Raw genomic sequence first — 22,368 nt, 5'->3', positions numbered from 1 at the left:
CTGAACACTTTCCCCGATGTTTGTTTTTAAATACTGAAATTTTATTCAGAAAATGTAAAAATCATTGAAAAAGAAAAAAATAAGCAAACACAAGAGCTATGCACCACAACCCAGTTTATTCCTCATTACAAAACTAAACTATTGTACAAAAGACACTTTTAAAAGACAAATTTACTGAGGGCCAAGGCTGCTGAAATTCACATTTCTAGAAAAATTATTTACAACTACTTAAATATATTTCTCATTCCAAATAGAAACAGTGCATACCAGCAGCTACACTGTTGTGAAAGCTAATGAAGTTACCTTTGCACAAGCACAGGACTTCAGCACCATTGCAAATTACTGTAACAGGAACTGAGAGAAACTGTCATTTCTGACTCTGATTGGAAGCACTGATAAAACCATACTACCACTAAGAACTGGTCTCCACATTCAAACTTACAAACTCTGTTCATAACAAGTGGAAGATGTGGAATCTAGAATGGTGTCTAGCCTGCTCTTCTTAGTGGATCTCATCGGACTTGAAACCTGAATATCCCTTGAGTCCACAAAAACAGGTCATGCTGTTACTTCATTTTTACAACTTAAATACTGTCCTTTATCCATCATTACATTGTAGTTATGCTTTCCGCTTATTTTACCTTTCATCTTTGGTATTCATTCATTATATTTTCCTGTAATTTGCTTTGTGGCAATTCCAATGGAAAATTAGCTGTGTGAATCAGATTAAAAAATGCATCTCATCTTTACCCCCTTTCTTTAGTTTTGGGGATTGGGGAAGGTGTCATATGTTTAAATGCTACTGTCTACTGCCCAAAACATCCCATCCTAAAGCATAACTGAAAAAAGCCCGATTCAATGTACACATTTTAATTTTTCTTCAAGTACTGTGTAATAAAAATACCTAGAACTTAAATTAGGGCAGGCTCATCTGCTAAACTAAGGAAAAGAACAATACTAGCTGAGCATGAGAGAAAATATGTGCCTCTTCAAATAGTTAACTGATTTACTTGCATTCCCTCCTTCAAGACTCACAAATTGCTTAAAGTAAAGACATCCGAGCCAGTGCAGCTGTTTTCTAGACACCTGCTGTTGAGTAGTTTTCCAGCATGGTCTGGTTTCACTTTCCAGGAGACTGCAGCTCCTACACAGTCAAAAGTGAATGCAGAATTGCAAACAACTGACCATGTGCAGTTTAGTGTTAGCAACAGCTGTGTATATTGGTACCTATATACCCAGTTAAGGCAGGAACTCTGATGATACTGCTCTCCTGAAAGGCTGTATGGTGAACGTATTTACCTGAATGCCTTAATTCCTGATTGTGTGCATTGTAGGTTTCACTTAACCAGTAGCTACATTTCCCCTTTTTTAACTCAGCAAGGTCCTGTGTAGAAAGGCAGAGACTAAAGATCTGCATTCCTAAGCCCTAAGTGTTAACAAGTTACAGAGCATCAATGACAATACAGTGGTAACAAAATTACCTACACAGTCAGTAGTAAAGAGTGAGTGGTACTGTTCTTTGGCAGCTGGTGCATGGGTGGTCATGTTTGGTCAAAGAGGCCAGGAATGCTTTTCCTCCCCCCCTTTGTACCCAATGGTACTGACAGTGATTGATTCTCTTTTTTTTGTGCCGTGTGTATCAATCAGTGGTTAATCAATTCAGTCGACCAACAAATCATTTCATGTGACGGCGCAAAAAAACAAACAAACAAAAAAAAAACATAAAATGCTCTGCCATTACATATCAAGAGGCAATGCAGAACAGAGGAGAAAACCCTGAGGACAACACATGATTTGTCTAAAACCTGACAAACCAGTTTTGGAGCTGCGTTCATGTTCAGTGCTTTCAGGTCGAACTGATATAACCATGGTCACATAGTGGTTGTGCCGTGAAGACACGCAACGGGAGAGTGGAGGTTAATAGGAAATCTGAAACACTCCGCTCTCTCAGTGTCTGCCACTCTGGGTTAGTCATCGCCGTCTTCTTGCCTCTCCTCCAGCGACCTCAGGTAGTCTCTTGCCAAAATCTTTTTTGGCAGGATATCTGTAAGGGTACAATAACTGGGGAGCACATTAATGATACATTAAACCAACCCCACCGCCCCTAAAAGTCTTCACTATGACAAACACAAACCCTGTTTAGAAGTTAATAAACCATTTTTCCTGACTGTGTGTTTCACTGACTGCAGTAACAGCTGAAGGGGAACAGCAACGCATGTAACGTTGGGCACTGACTGCATAACATCAAGTTTTACATTGCAATGTGGTGGAATAAATCACTGATTCATATGATTGATAAATAGGGTCAAGTCATGCGTAAATTACAATCTATGAAAACCTATCAAATGGGATAACATGGGATACGTCGTTGCTAGAATTATAAACTGGTGCTTTGGAACCTTAAAAAATGGCTTTCGGATCACTGCTCAGTGAAACACCTGCCTGAGAGCCCAAGCTAACGTTACAAGCCATGTTCCTCGCCACACCGGTGACAGCCGTGTCATTAGCGAGCTACCTAGCAGCTAACACTATTTCGAGATGGGGCTAGGTGCGATCCATGGTGAACTGTTTTCCTTGCCTAGCGCTGTATCGTTAACCTGCAGTCGGTCACCTCGATGGCGTGGCAGTTACACTACAGCGGCAGCAAGTGTGAAAATGTTCTTCAAATAACCACGCAAACATCCCGTGTGGTGCTATCAGCAATCCAGCTTGCTAACTATTAGAAGCTGCGGCCTAAGACAGCTAAAGCTAACGAGGACATGGTGAGGTACAGAGGCCTAGCTTAACTAGTTTAGCATTTGGCGGGGCTTGAACCGCTGCAGTATCTTAGCTAAACACTTACCCGTGAGAAACTGAAAAGTCTCCGATTCCTCAGCAGCATTTGCTAGATCACTGTACGCCAGCGTGGTTTTCTCTTTACCAGAGCCGTTTTTGTAAGAACACTGCGCCAAGTGTTGGACAAAAAGTTCCTGCAAAGAGACGAAGACCAGCAAACCTCAGTAACAAATCGAGGTCATGTATTTTCCAACGCTTCAGTAACGTTAGCTCCTCTAAATGACGTTAGCCTGTAACTGAATTCAACTGGACTTATCTTTACCGTTGCTTTCGTTGTCAAGAAGAGAGCATCTTGGTTAATGCTGGAAACGTCCGGAGAACTTTTCATGATCAGTTTCACCCGTGACATAGGAAGCGAAATATTTTTGCTGTTTAATGTACTATTGGCATCAACTTTGTCACCCACATTGTTTCCCGACATCTTTCCACACACGGCTTGCTAACACAACACAAGCCTGTTGTTCAACGGAAGCTGCCCGTCACTTTTGAAACATGATTTCGTGAGAGCGGTGCTGATAGGGAATTGTAGTTTCATGGTTGGAGGCAGACGCCGCTCGTACTGCACTATGCCCAGTTTTGATGTTTACTTTGGTTAAAATTAGGATTAGGACTGAGAAATCTGGTCCTCCACCAACTTTCGGGCTGCCTCGAGCAGTTTCCGTGCAGTCATGTTGACGCGCTTCAGATCACAATTTTCTTACCTTATTTCAATGTATTAGGTTATCATAGAAACCACTCTGGAGGTCATTTTGAGTGACTAATTATGAAATAGCTTTGCAAAATAAAGCCAATGCATGAACAGATTAATCTAGGAATACAAGAACGATGAATGCCACTTAGTTTAGCAAATATTGATACAACTCCATACAATTGAAATGTACTCACCTTTTACACTTGTAAGCACCACGGTTCTGTAGCCTAATGATGAAGCCGGTGGTATTGATGGTGATGATAAAGATAATAATAATTAATATTGTTAAATTGAAATGCTTGCATATTATATATGATAACAAATTGTCCTATGTTCTTTATGTTCATGTTATGCTTCTGCATCTAAAGAGAAATCATCATTCACCAAGGTGACATTAATATAGGAGAAATGGGTTATACCACTACTAACTGAAAGCTGTTCAGATATCAATGGAAGAGGAACAGTAATATGTCCCTTGTAAAATAAAATAAAATAAAAAAAAAACTAAAAAAAAAAAAAAAAAACAGCCAAAAACAATGGACTCCAGCAATGAAAGGGCGTTGGTACAAGCTTAGCTTCCTTCCAAGTGGAAGAGGAACAGACAGTGATGGCAAGTCTATTAATCTGTCATTAATGGCCTGTCTCCCAGTTGTCCTTGACCAGCCTAGAGAACAGTTGATTTTCACTTGGCGACCAGGTATGTGGATGCACAGTTTGCATCATTCAGATGCATCAAGTCACAACATTTTAAATTATTACTAATTTATTTAGCAAATGCACTTGTTATTCAAAATAAGCTCCTCGGTGATGGTCAAGATTCACTGAAACACATATTAGAAAAGTGACAAGCTACAATCAGTGACACTGTAATGAGCACTGTAATAAGCCAGAAACAGTAATTGTATTATCATAAACATAATACATAACAGTCTTTCTAAAGCATAACATACCAGCATCACATTTTTGTGAACATGATCTTCTAAAATTATCTTTGAGGGAAACATTTACCTTAAAAAATTAATGATAACCAACCCTGACAAGAGCTGCAAAACTGTCCATGGGTGTCCCCTTCACAAAACACAATGACTGAACTAGATTCATTCAGAGAAGGTCAGAAAGGAACCAATAAGTAAAGCCATTTTGCATTAAGCTATATCTTTAATATTTGCAGCAAATGCGTATTTTAAAAGAAATTTCCCAATTTTAAAAGACACAGACATTTCTGACAATTATTGCGCTGTGGCTTCAACAATATATTCATTCATAAAAATGTGTTTTATTAATATTTTTTTTTTTTTACTGTTTCTAGTGCCATTCTCTCTTTTAGTGCAAGTGCCCCCGAATAAAAGACCTACAGAGGTCATTTGTTTCAGACTGGCAGACGGGATGAAATTAAATTGGCTGTGAGAGACAGGTTCAGAAAAAATTAGTCTGTTTTGTTGCTGGTGCGCTCGAATGTACGCAATAATTGCGTCAAACAGCAGGCGGGGAGCGCAACCAAATATCAGAGGTAAAAAAATTTGGCTCAATTATCTATGGTGATACAGTAAAACCCATATATTCCATATTTGGTTCATGTCATTACAAAATATGTTAAAATAAATCGCAGTTATATTAAATGAACTGATCACGGGTTTTCCCCGTGATAACATCCTCATAAATAGACGCGTAAAGAAACACTTCCCCCTTCTGAGATAGGACGGGCTATGAAGCAGGAAGTTGTCGCTGTCATTCAAGGAAATATTCCGGCTAGCCAGCAATTCAGGTCCTCCGTAAAAAAAACATTGGAAAGTGGACTTGTGAGTATGACAATATGTTTCGGCACAATTTGCAGACTGACAAAAAATAAGGCTGCAAAGCAGATGCGAGAAAGTATCTGATGTCTAGAGTATGGGGTAGATAGCAAACTAGCATTTATTTACAACAGCGGTGGCTAGCGCTAACTAGCACCAACACATTTAGCTGAAAAGCTGCTGTATAGTAGAAACAGCATTAGCGAGACCGAGCAGCCTAGCTAGTAAAGCTGTATATCCGTGAACATTAGGAGATACTGCAAATTACGATGCCAGCAAGCTGTGTATTGTTACGATGTTGGAATGCTTTTACTCTGACATACTGGGATGGATAACTGGTGGGTGAGATCGCTAGTTAGCTGACGAGACATTTCTTCTGCGACTGGGCTAGCCAGGATCGTCGCTAACTATTGTACAGTATCATCTAGTCAAAATATTGGAAACTACCTTGCTATTTATGGAGCAAGATAGGTTGCTATCTCTCTGATGTGCTCAGCGAGCTGTCTAGCTAGTTTCTCAGCTGTAAGGCTCGACGTAAATTCAGCATACATATTCACGCATGGCCATGCTTTTCAGTTGATTGGAGTTGATTTAATTTCTCTTTATTGTTGTGCAGCAATAACGTATCGCCCTGGACTATTTCATCATGGTGGTATTGGTGTGCAATTGCTAAGTTGTTACGAATAGCAAGTGACACCTGTATGCACGCAAGAATTGAATGTAACTCGCTCACTCAGCTGAATCGTGGCGTCGGAATTTTAAATGATGATGTCTTCGGTATTTTAAGTGACTCAATTCATTATTTCTATCAGTACGTGAAACACATTATGTTGAAGACGGAAGCCTTCGTCTAGCGAAGCGTGTGACAGTATAAGCTGTGCTATATTTCCGTGAGCGTCGTAGTTTTCTGACCGTGGGGTGTCTGCTACCAGAAGCCCCATTGAACACAAGTGTGTCACATCCTGCTAAGCAGTAGGAAGCAGTTGTGTGAAGTGGGGATTTTAAAAGGAGGCTCACAGATATATTGGCAGGAGTGCACTTAGTTATGTTGCACGTTGTTCCAGCATCAATTGGCGTTATGACGTAAAGTGCGGAGCAGGCTGTAAACGCAATGTTAATCCTCGGACATGCAACACTGTCTCTTTGGGTTTTTCTGGTGGAGTGCAATGGTAGTGGAGTCTCCTTTAGTTAAAACAAGGCTCAGAGAAGCCTGCAAAATGGAACACGGTTATACATGAGGTTATATGGCTGAATAGTAAGATAGACCATTGATAGACTGTTTGATGGTTTGGTTTGTTTCAGTGCTTTGCCAGTGGAGGTGCTACTTTGTTGGGGATATTGTAATGGCGGTGCTTCAGCCACAATAGATTAATGTGCAGTTTCTCAAAACGGGGTTCTCAGTCCTTACTGGGTGTGTGTTGTGGCCCCCTCTCCTCCAGGCCAAAGCCGCCTGAGCCATGAGTATCCCGGACTACATGCAGTGCGCCGAGGACCACCAGACTGTCCTGGTGGTGGTGCAGCCCGTGGGCATCGTGCCTGAGGACCAGTTCTTCCGCATCTACAAGCGCATCGCCAGCGTCAGCCAGGTTAGCGTGCGCGACTCGCAGCGGCTCCTGTACATCCGCTACCGGCACCACTACCCGCCGGAGAACAACGAGTGGGGTGACTTCCAGACGCACCGGAAGGTGGTGGGGCTGATTGCCGTGACGACGTGCGCCACGGCCAAGGAGTGGCCGCAGACAGCCGACCGCTTCCACGGGCAGAAGGAGGTGTTTGGCGCCACGCTCTACGACTCGCGCCTGCTGGTGTTCGGCCTGCAGGGGGAGATCGCCGAGCAGACGCGCACCGACGTGGCCTTCTACCCCGGCTTCGACCAGTGCGACGACGTGGAGAAGAGGGTGGAGGACTTTGTGGAGTCCATCTTCATCGTGCTGGAGTCCAAGAGGCTGGACCGGGCCACAGACAAGTCCGGGGACAAGATACCCCTGCTCTGCGTCCCCTTTGAAAAGAAGGACTTCGTGGGGCTGGACACAGACAGCAGGTGAGACCTTTTCTGCCGCAACGTGTCTCACGGTGGGGAAAAATTACGCTCTGAGCATTGCAACATCCCTGGCTCATTCTTTTTCTTGGTCTAATTCCATTACCACACAAATAATGCCTGTAATGCTCGATTTGTGCCAAGTGATCCAGTTCTTTGTATGTCAAAAGTTATTGAGTCTCTGGATTGTCGACCGTTGAAAGTGTTGCATGAGACTACCATTTGATAGAGGTTCTGAGTGTCAGTGAACTACTTTGTAAAGACCGTACTCATAGAATGGGAAAGTCACAAACCAGAACTTGAAGGATTCATGCCTGTGTCCAGAAAATTAGCTGAGTGTCTCAGATTTTTCTTTCACATGAAACAATAGCTTATTAACAGCACTAAAACCATCGCACAGAAGCAAATGTTTCTCTGTTTTATGTCTTGCAAAATGTCCATAACATTGCAGAGGTGGCAATGGCACTCCCAATGCGTAGCGGTTTGAGCCACTCCAGGTTTTACTATGAGGCAGTTGCCACAGGCAGCTTCTGCTCAGTGCACTGTCCTGCTCGTAGTAAAACCTGGAATGGCTCAAACCGCAAGGCATTGGGAGTGCTGTCTCCATCCCTGACACGGTTTGGCCTAAAAACCTCACCTGTTCTCTCCTGTCATTGTTTATGCTCAGTTCTTTTTTTGTTGATTTATCTTGCTTTATTTGTCTTTCTTCCTTTTTTTCTTTCATACTGTCCTGTGAGTTTGTTATTGGGTGTGAAAAGGTGAGCTGGAGCCCTGTACGTCGCTATAGTGACTCCCATCCCTGTCCATCAGCTTCTGCCCCTCCCCTCCTGCTCCCATACAAGAAGCCTCTGTGTCAGTGCTCAAGAGCCTCAGCTCAGTGCCAAAACGCATCGCTCTTCCTCGCGCTAAGAAACGTCAAATAGATTTTAGAATTGCCACCTTACTCAGTGAAAAATGCTCTTTTAATATTAAAGTATCGGGGAGGTTATGTACGGTTAATCCACAGACTTTGATTGTGTCTTGTTGAATGTGTTTTCAAAACTGGGAGCGTAGAGGATGCATTGCCCTCATCTTCAAAGTTAGTGCATTTATAATGAACACTCTGTTTGGAAATGAGAAACTTATTTTGTACTTCGGCCTTGATTTAGCACACAAGCGGAGCACAGCTGCAGGGTCATGCCGCTAAATTATACACAGCCTAAATCATGCTGACAGACCTCCATCTCGGGGAAATAAGTTCCGCATTTTGTTGAACCTAATATTTGCATAATAAGATTTATAATCCAGCTGTCATTTCAGTGACTGTGTCTCACATCGAAATCTGTCACGGCTCTGTGGTGATGATGATGATGATGATGATAATGATGGTGATTATTTATTGTTATTAGCTTTATATGCCCTCTCGTTGAAAATACGACATTCATTACACTGTTTATGATAAAGCACAAATTGAATGAGCACAGAACGTGTGATGAAAGAACTAAAGCGCTAAAGCACTACTACCCTGCTCTTTAAGGAGCAGTTCAGCCCCCGTCGAAGGAAATGAAGGTTTGCCAGACTGGACTGGTGGCTGAGCAGAGGAGGTAGCGATGGCTTGGAAAGGGTACCCCGTTGAGTAACCCGAAAACGGGAAGGTTAAGTGTCCTCTCCGATGCAGAACGCCGCTATGTTGACTCGTGGTACCTGGATTTCATACAGTAATTCATGGGCGATGCATTGCCACAGCTTGGCTTACCATTATTGCTATTGTCATAGCATGAATTTAATATGGCATCCATGTACTCTGCCGCCAAAATGGTGAGGGCATATTGGATCGGTCTATATTTCAGTAGGCTTTTGTGCGTCCTGAGTTACACTGCCCTGGTTTTGATTCTGGGATATTGCTGTGTTTCTTGAATTATTACTGATACAAAATGTCTTTGTAGAAATTGCCACTTAGGCTACAACTGCCACCCCAAATCATCTAAAACATAGTAAAACAAAAAACCTCAGTGGATGTTCGCTGTTTTGCACACATCCCTTGGCCACATAGCTTTGAACATCTGCTGCCATTAAATAGATGAGAAAAAAAGAACCTTGAAATGAGAAGCTGTAGTTGAGGGAACATCAGTCTGATCCCCCTGTAAGCTCTTACGCAAATCCCAGCAGGGTCAGTGAAAAGTAGACCTATGAGATCAGTGATGCTGTGCATGGTGGCGTGGAAGCAAAAGCAAATTACTTACTTTCGCTGTGTGATTAGTGTTGGATAAAACTTCTGGCAAAATTGCGTCTGAGTAATGCAACAAGTAAATGGAATCGATTATATAAATGGCACAAGAAACCATCTTTCGAAAAAGGACTGAAGAGAGTGTTTTGGCCCCAGGACTGTAATTGGTGTCGACTTTTAGGTTACTGTAGAGAACAAGTTAGTCTAGACTAAAAGCTAGCTGGAGTAGTGCTGAGTGATACTTCCTGTTAAACTATAATGATATTACATAACCCTTCACCGCTCAGAAAGTTTTACTTTGCATTGAAATTGTCCAGTTTCTTTTTGAATACTGAAATTTCGTACTCCGTGGCCAGTCCCGTTTTCAGTGGACTTGAATTCGTTTGGAAATTGAGTGACGAGGAGAATCCACCTTTTACCCCCACCGCTAACTCTACCTTCCTTTAATCAGGGCTTATGAAACGGTGTGGGTGACCGCGATCATCTCCCGTTTGGTTTTTCAGGGCTTTGCGTATGTGGTTAAAGCGGTGAGTGGGAGGACGCTTAACCTTCCCCTGCGCTGAGGCTTCAGCAGAGAGCCACAGAGGCCTTGCATGATAGGCTCCCCTCGTTTTAGCTCTCCAGATCAAACGCCTTTTGTTCCTCCTCCTTTTTAACCCTTTGTTTCCACACAAGATGTAGGGATAGAGAGAGGAGCTTTTGTTTGTGTTGTACTGGGGTGCCTGGGCTGTGCTTGTGCCATGTCATCCCTTAACCATTTGGCCAAGTGACCACGGCAGCAGACGGGCCAGGCCTCTGGCACCTTGTGACGTAAGAAGTGACACTATAGGGGAACTAGGAAAAAACGTGACATGGTCATATTTTTGCCTTTGCAGAAAAATAAAGCAGACAGGTAAGAGTGTCTTACATGTGATGTCCTGAAATTTTGTGAGGAGTTTTTTTTTTCTTAGTTCCCTTGTGATATAGCAGGAGGCTTCAGCCTTTTTATGTGAAGGAAACTCCTCACAGACAGCAAGAGGAGGTATTAAAGTGATAAGTGACAACACAGGATTCATTAAATGTTTTCTTTCTTTGTATATAGTTAATATTTGGGAGACTTTCTGAAAAATTGGCTCCGCCATCCAAGATATCCAAAGTCTTGAGATCGTCTGGCATCCCTTGACTTAAGTGACAGATTAGATTTGCAAATGACTTTTGATATCTTCGCTGAGAGTGTGAGCGTCTCACAATCCCTCCCCCACTAGTTATCCAAGACAAGAAAACCTTTAATGAATTTTGAATTTTTGCTGTAGTTCATCATGTAGTTCATGAGGAAGCTATTATCCACAATTTCAGATTTTGTCAGTTTTACGAATCATCTCAAGTTACGTCACAATGCCATCAGCATCCATTGGCAAGTTGGCTATATCACAGTATTTAACATTTATGCACTTGGCAGTTTATTTTTTTCTGGATTGTGCAGTGGATCCCCTTAAATTAAGCTCTAGCATCCCTAGGGGGTCCCCGAGGAAGCTCCTGAGGAAGTTTGTTCATAATAAAAAAATCTGTGCTTTTCTTTAATTTCTGGGAGACGCAAAGCAGTACTCATGCTTCCCCTGTTTTTAGTGAGAATAAAGGTGCAGTGGATGTTTGCGTCGGGCTAACGTGTCGTCCCCCCCCCCCTTCCCTGCCAGGCACTATAAGAAGCGCTGCCAGGGCCGCATGCGGAAGCACGTGGGGGACCTGTGCCTGCAGGCAGGCATGTTGCAGGACGCCCTCGTCCACTACCACATGGCCGTGGAGCTGCTGCGATCCGTCAACGACTTCCTGTGGCTCGGGGGTGAGTGGACCCGCTCTCTCCCATTGCCCCCAAAATAACTGACCCAGGAGCAGCTTAGTACACCTTGAATCCCGACCCCCAACCGGTGTGTTGGGGGGAAATTAAGCTGATCCTAGGTCAGTGCTTGGGGGTGCACTCTGGTTACCCATGGTTAGGTCAGTGCTGGTTGGGAGGTTGCTTGTCATAAATGGAATTTGGGAATGTTATGTTTAGGTGCTGAGCCAGGAATGCATAAGTCCAAACTGTTATTTTGAGAAGGAAGTCCCCTGCTATTCCAGGTGCAGATTGGTTACCCGCTGAAACGTGACCCTAAAACCGACAGGTCTCGTCTACCCTCAAGTGCTGGAGCTTCATATTGTTTAGTATGTGCATTATGAAGCCTTTGATATAAGGTTTTAGCAATAGCTAACTGTTGATCAGATGTGAGTACAACAGGAGACACAACAGCATTGTGCTAAAAGGGGAAGCTGTCAGAGCAGTCATCGCAGGTGACCGAATGCTCGCGGTTGGAAGTTGAGGATTATGCACTGGGCTGGTCCTGGAGGTCACGCCGCTGCATGTGTGAAACCAGCGCGGCTGAAACCAGATGGCTCTTTATTGCCTCGCAAACACGCGGTGATGAACTGCGGCTCCCGCCGAGAGCCCGGCTGATAATGTCTCTCCCAGCTTGTGTCCAGCGCGCTGACGGCCGTGTTTCCTGTCTCCAGCTGCTCTGGAGGGGCTGTGCTCGGCCTCGGTGATTTACCATTACCCAGGAGGCACGGCGGGCAGGACCGGGGGCCGCAAGCCCAGCATCGCGCAGGCGGCTGACGCCGGGAAGAGGCACCGTCCAGGTAACCCCACGGGTCCCTCCTCTGATGTCCCTGAAGCACTCAGATGAAGTTTTTGCTTGTGATAGGCAAAGTAACCCTTTTCATGCACGAAAGAACGAACAAAACGCAGCATTGAATCACAGTGTATTATACATCACTTCAGTTTTAAATTGTAAAGCCAATGTAGTTATGTTAAACTCAGTTAAGACTTCCTGCAGTGCATATCAACCCAAGGCCAATCTTTTTCAAACTCCAAGCTTTGGTACACCTAGTTCTGGCAGACTACAGATTTGATGTGAATATTTGCCATACTGTTTTCACATCAACAGGTTTATTATATGTCTGCTCATATTCCTACTGAATAGCCTGTTCATTTTGACATGCATTTCATGGAACACAAAATAAAAAACTAAATTTCAATTTATAAGGATATAGACACAGACACGTGCATTACCTTACCTACAAAAAACTAAGGCACATAGCTCTGTGTTTGAGATGCTGCTATGGACATTACTGTGTTTCTTATTTGTAACAACTGAAAGAACAGTTTTTTTCTATCCAGAGGCCATGAAAAGGTGTGGAATGATCCCCCTGGGTGATTGTGATTGGTGGGAATGGTGGCAAGGAGGAGGAGTCACTGTTGGACATGTGACCCAGCAAGCAAGCTTTGCTTAGCTTCCCAGCTTAGCTGCTTCTAATGTTTGTGCCTGGTCATCTCTCTAACCGCTCTCACTGAAACCACAGCCGATAACCCCTCAGCATAGCCTAGTAATGAAAAGTTAACATCATTTGTTGTTTCCTCATGGAAAAAAAGACCACATTCGCTTCTCTTGATCCCCCTTCAACAACAGAAAAAGATACGAACAAAATATTTTCTTGCAATGTCATTTGAAGTATTGCCAGTTTGAGAAAGGGGTTCTGTTACACAGAATCAGACTTTACCTTTTAAAGGCAATTTTAGTGGTTTTATCAGGTAGTCAAACCCAGGGAAAGTGCTCACATGGACTGAGCATGTAGCAGTAACCCTTGTCTGGATCTCATACTCATTTCTAAATATGTCAGCTGAACACAGAAATGGCATTCGTATGCTTGGCTTTTGCCAGAAAGCTCCCTTTTAAGCTCAAACACCCCTTATGCTAAATTTATCATTTTTATAATGATAATCTTAAAACTACCTTTTTGGGATTAATATCCCTGCAGCTGAAGTGCTCCCGCATAGCAGACTGGGCGGGCAAGGGCTTGTGGGCATTAGCATAGCGCTAGCAGATGTGGAGACCATTTGTTTGCTTTACTGCTGGAAATGGCTGCTCTGAGAGCAAGGCGCTAGCTGTCCCTCATAGCAGGACGAGGCCCCTTGTTGACTGGAGACCCTCTGAGGCTCACGTCGATAGGAAAACAAGCCTGGCGTGCGCCAGACCCCCTAACAGGAAACCGCACTTTCCCCTCTCTTTGTGTTTTCTCTGAGATTGGCATATGAAGGAGCATTTCCATGCTCTCTGTAGACACAAACTTTTTCTGAAGGGAAAAAAGATGTCTTTGATCTAAAAAAAAAAAAAAAAAGAATCAGACACAACAAACCGCCCTTCTATGCTTGGAGATAAACCTTAACAGTGCTTGTGGGCAGACTGACTGGAAAATCACTCCACTGAGAGCAAGGGCCAATTTCACAATGCACTGAAGTACTGTAATGTGACTCAATATATAAAGGAAAGCAGTGCAGTACATTGCATTTACATGCTGTTATTGGTCCCCAAAGGAGGGACACGCAGTCTGAGGTGACATTTAAAATTCCCCGGCTTTATTAGGTGCTGGAAGTGAAACAAAGTTTGTGTCTCACCAGAGCATTGAAATGGAGGGGACTAATATTGGCTACATTAACTGCGCTTTGAGCCGTGGAGTGAAACTGCATTCTCTCTCTCTCTGTAGGGGCACAGGAAGTTCTCATTGACCCAGGTACTGTATCCATTGGCTTGTAGCTGTAGCGATGCCTGTGTTTGCTTGTGGCCTTGTGTGTTTGTGCTTCGACCCACCCCCCCCGCTACGTAGTTTATAGTCCAAGTGACTACCTTTTCTAATGGACCAATTTTCTGGGTGTTTTCGGTTCAAAACTGATTGCACATCATCCAGTCAGCTCTGATAAACTGCAGTGGCTGTGTCAGAGCTGGTTGTGTTCCTGGCTGTCATTTTGTTACCTCCTTCTCTCAGGATCAAAACCCTTACTACTCTTCCAATCATGAACAGTGTTGGATTTTTTGTTTGTTTTCTTTCTCTCTTTTATTATTTTATTTTATCATCTTAAAGTGTGCATTTAATCTTTTATTAGGTCTGATGTGTATGATTTTTTTCTTGCAATAGTTGCAGTCTGTAATTCCCATTATCACCAGGTGGTGGCAGTGTGGTGACTGAAATGGGACTGCTGAAACGTTGCGGTGACTTATCTCACTTGTATAGCTGCTTTTTGGTTAATGGAAATGCATATAGGAATACATTTATAACTGTGGAAGAAGGTAATTAAAATTCTTCTATGAGTACCCTGGATGAATATTATATTAGTGTGATTATGAACACTTAATTTATACATACTTTTCCCAACCCTGTAAAGCAGGGTTTGCCTTTGACCACTTTAAGTTAACTTTTTTAAAAAAGGACAAATTTATGCGTTTGGTTTATACAGCGAGTAGCATGAATTCCCATCTGATTCCGCAAGATGGTATAGCGCTAGAGCTACACAGCTGATATGGACTCTAGAGCTGGAGCCAAGGGATGCATTTTTAAAAAGAAATTTGAACTTGAGTTAAATTAATATTGAAGTAGTTTCAGTTTTGCGTGAGTTGAAAACCGAACTGAAAGCCAACCCGCTGCAAAAGCTTTGATTACACCATACATTACTGTGGGGTTTTCAGTAACGGCAGAATTTTGCTTAAATCCTTTATTCACTTTTCAAAGGCTTGCAGCCCAAGCAAAAGAGTCCTAAGCTTTGAATGTGAACAAAGATGAGCAGCATAGGAACTTACAGCACTTGAACGTGATCCGGCTCTGCCTGCGTCTAATACAAGTGGAGGCAAGCTGTAAAAAGAGAAAATGGTTTATTTTTTAATGTTGTTTGTTCTCATACTGAAAGGTTTCTCACACACGCACGCATACACGCACCAAGATGCACACAAACCAGCTATTTCTGGGATGTACAGGAATATGTTTTCTTTCATCAGAAAGTGTGATGATTTTGTAAAAAAAACAAAAAAAAAAACAAAACAGAATTTCAAAGTTTGGTCGGCAGCACGGAGCTTTGTGCTGGCATCTTTCGTTTTACATCATCTTTAAGCCCCTGAATAACAGGAAACATCAAATCAGGCACGCTGTGCACCAAACTTTTTAGTGTCCTTAGATAGTTTCTCTGTTCTACCCTGCACAGGGGCGGGGATAGTGCTTCTGTCCAATACTTTGAGGGAAGGAATAGGACACATTAGAAACACTTTGAACCCGTTTGTCTTTGGATGCTGCTAACAGCATGGTAATGGAAGCTTTGCTGGAGCTCGGCAGACCCGAAACGACTTGGAGTCAGTTCCAAAGAGTACACCCCTTGGAAAAGTGCCTGTCCAGGGCAGGGCCTGCATTGTCTCTCTGCTCGACAAGCCCTCTCATCCTGGGCACCTTTCGTAGCTTACCGGTCACACATCATCCATGTGGCAGCTCGGATTAAGCTGCCTGCACTCATTTGGGAAGAGACCCTGCAGGTTAATTGTTTGCCAATAAGCCCAGTTCCATGCTGTCCTGTAATTTGTAGCAGAGCCACAGAGGGGCACTGTGTAGGGAAGTAGCATGTCCCTTTTTTGAAGCCTTTTTATTGATTAAGCAGAAAGCAAAACCGTTCCGTGGCCCGCTCTCTCCAAAGCCTAAAGGGCTGTCCACATTTAAAGCGATTCGCCCGTCGCTTTGTCGCTGACAGTTGGTCGCTAGTGGACATTCCAGGGTCTGGTTGCCTAGGTATCTCTCTTGTATATTTCCTACCCCAAATGTTTCTGAGTGAAACAAGCAGTAGCTGGCTAGTTCTGCAAGACCATAAATATATCACTAGTGTATGCATATGGGCAGAGCTACGCTTCAACAGTGACAATGCAGACCCACATTTAATTTCTTTTGGTTCACAGATGGTACAGTTTATAGATCAAAGCCGTAGTGGTAGGAACCAAAGTCCTGGACGTTGTCTCCTTGTGGTAAACGTTTGGGGAACTCAGTGTTGGCGTCATCTGTCAGTCAACAGTATCCTTCGTTCCCATTGGTCGCTGCCTCAGTCGTGTCGCCTCAAAGTTGAGATTAGTTTAGTTTAACTTCCCCCTTCCCTCCCACTTCGCGTCGCCAACTGTCATGTCACCTGACATCGCTGCAAGTCGCCGAATTTCATTAACATTCCATGGTCTGTCGTCGCTTAATCTCTTCCAGTGTGTACGGGGCTAAAGGAGCTGGCGTGGAGAGTCTGGCCAGTCTCTGCATCATCTGAGACTGCATTTCACTGGATCAAAAAAAAAAGATTCAGATCCAGACTGCCACCTGTTTTATGAGTCTTTTGGCTTTGCGTGGCAGTCGCGTGAAACGAACGCTCTAACCCCCAAAGCCGCGTTATTGGCATGCCCTGTTATTTTGTGCTGCCAAACGAGCTGGAATAGCTTCGTTATTCCAAACAAAGTCTCAGTGTTGTGAATTTCCGTCCTGGGACGTGCGGGGTAAATAACATCTCCTCTGACGATTTCAAGCAAACAAACAAGGCGGGTCCCGCGGGGCCGCTCCACTGGCGGGCGGCGTTTTTCGAGTTTGGGTTTTTACATCGCAGTTGGTGGCAGCTTGTTGTCTCTACACGGCCCCCGCTCTCAGCACGAGATCCCTCCCCCCGCCGCACCGTGACCCTGTGGCGTTCCCTGCTCGGTGGCTGTCGTCCTTAAACGCGTCACTGTGCTGGCCTGGACTGACCCTGACCTCTCCTCCCAGTGACGCGAGATGGTTTCCTTTCAAAGGGAAGAAAACATTCCGTGCAGAACGTTGAGGGGGAGCTACCCAGCGCTGAATAAGTTAATTCTGGCACTAAGAAACAAAATGTACGATCCATACTCCCCAGGCCTACCTGTTGGCCTACCACCATGACGAAAATCATTTGAGCCACTCCGTCACAAAGACAGACATTCCAAGAAAGCCATAAACTCCTTACAGTAGGCAAATACTGGTTTGGTACCTGCATCAGGCACAATGAGTTTTCTGCTAATTTTTCTTATTGGACCTAGACCTACTGCTAACAGTATCACTCGACAATGGCTGATTTGATTTGTAAGTTATTTTACTCTTAGCTGCATTACAAAGTATGTCTAACAGAGTAGGGGTCAATTCCATTTCAGTTCGGTTAATTCGGGACAAATGTTCAAATTCAATTCTTTAATTGAAAAATCCTCATAAAAAACAATGCTCAATACGCAATTCATTTCATTCTGAATTCAATTCATTCTGAATCAGTTCATTCCCATGATTGACTGCACTGAAATAGAACTGACCTCAAATCTAATGTCCAAGCAGTGACGTGGAATCCCTCAGCCCATTCAAACAGCAGTAAAGCCCTTGAAACCGACCAGACTTTGCTGCAGGTATCTGAAATCCCAAGCGGTGCACTCACTCCCTTACCTCAGTGAGGCCACAGCTCCCAGGGCCGGTCTGTGGTGCATGGCAGCCAGGATGGTGCCGCTGGGTCGTGGATGTTTGTGCGCTCAGACAGGCAAAGCGCCGTCCTGCTTGTGGCTGTGGCATGAGCTACAGTGTGACATGTACAACGCGGACACGGGCGCGTGTGATATTTTAGGGTCGTTATGACGACCGCACAGCTCCTGTGGTCTTGGTTCTGTTTCACGCCGTGGGCCGTGTGCATGGTTCTCCCCCCCCTGTGCAGCATGCCTGAGAGGTCCGGGCTCCGTTCGCCCCGCCGTTCCTCTCCTTTCCTCTCCGCGGCGCGCTAACGCGGGCGCTAACGCCGGCTCTGCTCTCTGTGAGTGCAGGTGCGCTCACCACCAACGGGATCAGCGCCGACACCAGCAGCGAGATCGGCCGCGCCAAGAACTGCCTGAGCCCCGAGGACATCATCGAGAAGTACAAGGAGGCCATCTCCTACTACGGCAAGGTACGGCGCCCCTGTGTGTGCATGTGAGTGTGCGTGTGAGGTCACAGAGAGGGGCCCTCTGCTACACCAAGGTACTGTGCCCATGCAGATGCATGTGTGCATGTTGTGTGTGTGTGTGCACAGTCACACTAGCGCTGTGTGCTTCCGTGTGTAAGTGTGTATGTCTGCGAGGGCTGTCAACAGCACAATATGACTATTTTTAGAGTGTTTTTGGCCGAGTTAGGACTGGAGAAACCTGATTGGATTTATTTGATCAGATCAATTAATGAAGGGTCTGACTCATAAAAAAAGATCAAGACATTTTCTTGTCGTTGCAAAGTTTTATTTGAAATCTACCAGTGTGACTCTGGTATGTTAGTATTACTGAGGAAAACCTCTTTGTGAAGCTGTTTCTTAATGTGTGTATGAAAATTTAGAAGTACACAGTAGAGACAGAAAAACACAGGAGCAAAAAGCTTCATTTAAATTGTAAGTGCTTTCTCGTTAAAAAGTGGCTGAATATTAATGAAGGTCATATTTATTCAAAGCTAATATTTGGATTCTGTTGACTATAATTAACATCTCAGCTGTTGTTAGTGGCTCTATTAGTGTTTTATTGAAGATGCAAAATATCGAGATTAGACAGACACAAAGCTGTTTTTTAATTGCAGAAACAAGTTGTACTGGGTCTAAAGCTGCAGTTGGCTTCTCTGCATTCTATCTTTCCACCACCAGGGGTCTCTGCAGCCTTCATAGTGAAAGTAATTAGCCAGATGATCTCATCAAAGTGTGGGAGTAATTAGAGTGAAACTGAAATGAAAACCAGTTAGGACAAATCTCTTAACGTCTCTTAAGCAATATATATCAGGACTGTCTAGAATGCTGTCTATATCAGGGAATGAAGGCTGTCAAAGCTTAGGCAGAAATTACTTTGAATGGTCGTGCAGAAAAGTATGTGCCAGGGCTGAAAGGTTGAATATATTTTGCGCAGTTTACAGCTCGAGTCTGCATCACTTTAGCAAAGCTCCGAACGCCACATTAAGGGTAATTTCTGATGCGCAAACCCAGAAAACGAACGAAAACAACTACTGTCTCATCGACGCGTTCCTAAGCGTGGACCCGTCCTCGGAGAGCGACGATCGCCCCGAACAGCGGCGCTTTTTTTTTTTTTAAACAAACTGCGTAGTTAACGGGGCAAACCTCTATGGAGCTGTCAGCTGAGGGGAAGAGTGTGTACCGAGACTGGCTGCTTCCCAATGAAAAGGAAAGCGCAGACACTCGGTGTCCCAGGAAAGTGCGCACGCAGATTCAGACGAGCACAGAGACACCCCCCACATCAGCATGCCACGCAAGTTCTGTTTGCGTTACGGCTAAACGAGCTCGCTGTTCTACACTCTGAGCTGGCGCGGCTGCCCTGCATCACCCTCTGTGTCAGCTTGGGAGGCCATTGCTACCGTCATGAGCAGGGCGTAGGCAATTAGCGGTGCTTACCAGAAGTACGCACAATCAACGCGGCCAAGTCACGCAAACAAATACATGCATAATGTAATTGGGAATGAACATCGGTTCAAAGGCTTTTAGATTGGCTACGATCCTTGTATGTCAGCTCTACCACTTAGTAATGCAGGGAGACGAGGTTGGAAAGGGTCAGACACTGCAGGCTTGTCAAAACAGGTTCAAGCAGATTTATCTTAACCATGAGAAACAGGTTAGTATTAAAATATATGAATGTTAAGTTCTGCTAATTTTTTTTTAAAGAATGTAATAAGAACCAATCCTTTGGGGTTGGGATTTGTCACTTGTTTTCCCAAAGGATATCTCAACAAATGGGTTATAAGTCTTGCAGTTTAGAGACTTTACTCTGCCTAACTGACAGTTTTGTTTAAGCAAAGCACTTTAAAGATGTGTGTTGCGACTTTTGCAGATGGTCCCATAGGGGCAAAACATGCCCTCCACAAGATCAATCCACCCGTTTCCTCCATATTCGAGTCAAGTGTTGGCTCACTGAGCCTCCTCTTCTCCTTTCAGCCATGTTTGCTTTTATGCCCCAGCAGTTCTAACACACTGTCCCCACTGCACACTCTCAGAGAGCAATCTTATTGGCTAGCTGTCAAGCACAAACCAATAGGGCGTGACACATTATAGGGCCCCGTGAGAAAAGCGAATCTATTTTTGCTTTTTTTTTTTTTTTCACCGCCTGTTCGAAATGAACCGAGCGATTTCTGGCTGTGCCTTCGCCGCTGACATTTTGTGCTGGACCTGTGACCCCCACAGCAAAGTCTCAGCCGCGTGGATGCTCTTCTTGCAGGGTGAGCCCCGTATCAAGGGCTTGCAGCGATGGTGTCGCAAGCTCTGTTAGCGAATGCAGTTCACAAGACCTGCGACGAGCTCCTCTGCCACCTCCCAATGCCTTGAGCACCCAAAGGGGACTCTCCCCCTCGGGCGGAGTCACACGGGAGAAGCCCAGAGGGGTAGACACAGGCCACAATTTGGATCTGATGAAGCGGGTTTAAGCACCCGGCTCATACACGCACCTTAAGAGTGACGACGTGAAGCTCCCTCCCAATCTCACTGAAACCGATGCGGGTCGTCTGTGGTCAGCAGATCTGTAGAGATGCTGAAGTCAGTACGCTTTCATCAGACACAGTGTTTGCACTGCGAAAACAATCAGAGGAGGAGCGTGTTAATCAATTGACAATGCTTATATTTAATAGCTGCATTTAATACAGACCTACTGATACAGCTCTGTATTAAATGTGTGCCTGAATGACTATTCAATTTTTCTTGGTCACGCTTTAATTTAATGGCCTATTTATACTGCGGGGAAAGCTAATAACTGCATTGCAAGCGATTAATTCAATATTCTACTTATTTATTTCATTTAACCGTTACTTAACCTTGCAGGTCAACTGAGAACTTGTTTCTCCTCGACAGTGAAGGCTGCCCCCTAGTGGCCCATGGGCACCACTTCCAGTAGCACCCTGGTTTTCTCTAGGAGCTCTCCTAGCCAGTACTCACTAATCCCAGCCACTCTGAGGCTCAGACATCAGGCAGCAGAAAGCGGCATGGTGGTAACACTACTGAGAGAGATGGCTGAAATTGAACACATGTAGCAAACACATTGTGAACAAGAATCAAGTTAGTTTTAAATGATGTGATCCTCATTCAGAAATCAATGTGTTGATAGTGTAATTCATATTTGGATTTCTTGTTTTAAACGAATGTTATTTTTATATTAATTGTTAATTAATGATATCCACGAAAGTTGCAAGGTACAGAGGCTGCATGCTACTTGGCAATCTAACCTGTAACGTTTTGGCTATAAGCCCAGTTCCTAAGCCACTGCACCGCACTGCCAGCCTGGTGTTCGGTATGCCTGAGAGGCTTTCACCCCAATAAAGCGTTATGCCAGAGGTGCCCACTGCTGTATGGATAAAGAGGAAAAATGGTAAGGCCTCTTCCCCCCCCAGAACAAGGCCTCCTCCCTGACATTTACTTGGCTGTCATTGAAGCTCTCTCCCCTGATGCAATTAAGCGTCTTAAAGCATGCGTCATGCGCTTCCAGGGAAGAGGGAATTATGTCACCTCTGTCACGTGACACGGATCGGGGGGAAAGGCAGAGGAAAGCGTTCGCCGGCGGGTCAGCGCTTCCACATCTGACCCACAGGGGGCAGTGTTTGCCTTCGGTATGAGCCTCTGTAGCTGTGAGTGAGCAGGAGAGGAGCGCGTTTGGGAGCTTTGCAGCTGATCTCAAAGCAAAAAAAAAAAAACAGGTTGTACAGAGGCAAGACATGAGCTCCGGGCGCAGATAAAGCCACTTGTAAAGCGCAAACATCTCTCGTTGTGACCGTCTTTGTTTCAGGACTAAAAGGCCCTGCTAATTATTTCTGCTTACGCGGCGCTTCGGATCTTTCTCGCTGTGACATTTAAAGCAAGCAAACGGCAGCCTGACCGCGCCACGCCGTCCGTACTCGCGGGCGCGTGTGGTGACGTGCGCACGCGCCCCCAATGAAAGTACCAGAAATCGAGCTGCTCGGCGCG

The 22,368-nt window shown here is 44.5% G+C and overlaps 2 protein-coding genes across 2 annotated transcripts in view; one reads left to right on the top strand and one right to left on the bottom strand.

Annotated features, from left to right (window-relative positions):
• Positions 1-1,619: 1,619 nt before the first annotated feature.
• Positions 1,620-3,278, bottom strand: chrac1 (chromatin accessibility complex subunit 1). Its single transcript, XM_036515725.1, has 3 exons — positions 3,098-3,278; positions 2,843-2,969; positions 1,620-2,044 (listed from the first exon to the last, which is right to left on the bottom strand). The coding sequence occupies exons 1-3, from the start codon at positions 3,254-3,256 to the stop codon at positions 1,968-1,970; spliced, it is 363 nt and encodes a 120-aa protein (XP_036371618.1). The 5' UTR covers positions 3,257-3,278; the 3' UTR covers positions 1,620-1,967.
• Positions 3,279-5,257: 1,979 nt separating this feature from the next.
• The window catches only part of trappc9 (trafficking protein particle complex 9), a 267,915-nt gene continuing 250,804 nt past the window's right edge, over positions 5,258-22,368 (top strand). Inside the window, exons 1-6 of the mRNA XM_036555457.1 lie at positions 5,258-5,325; positions 6,759-7,360; positions 11,237-11,382; positions 12,090-12,215; positions 14,121-14,147; positions 18,227-18,348. Of these exons, the coding sequence (XP_036411350.1) occupies positions 6,777-7,360; positions 11,237-11,382; positions 12,090-12,215; positions 14,121-14,147; positions 18,227-18,348 (1,005 nt within the window). The 5' untranslated portion in view covers positions 5,258-5,325; positions 6,759-6,776. The remainder of the gene's footprint in view (positions 5,326-6,758; positions 7,361-11,236; positions 11,383-12,089; positions 12,216-14,120; positions 14,148-18,226; positions 18,349-22,368) is intronic.

The sequence above is a fragment of the Megalops cyprinoides genome, chromosome 21 (genome assembly GCF_013368585.1).
Source record: "Megalops cyprinoides isolate fMegCyp1 chromosome 21, fMegCyp1.pri, whole genome shotgun sequence".
NCBI lineage: Eukaryota > Metazoa > Chordata > Actinopteri > Elopiformes > Megalopidae > Megalops > Megalops cyprinoides.
The sequence above is the reverse complement of the archived record's forward strand: the minus strand, read 5'-3'. Positions and strand labels throughout refer to the sequence as shown.

Coding starts and splice junctions, on each gene's coding strand:
- chrac1 (XM_036515725.1), bottom strand. CDS start 3,256: ATGTCGGGAAACAATGTGGGTGACAAAGTTGATGCCAATAGTACATTA. Junction 2,970..3,097: donor TCTTGACAACGAAAGCAACG/GTAAAGATAAGT, acceptor GTCTCTTTGCAG/GAACTTTTTGTCCAACACTT. Junction 2,045..2,842: donor GACTTTTCAGTTTCTCACGG/GTAAGTGTTTAG, acceptor GTACCCTTACAG/ATATCCTGCCAAAAAAGATT.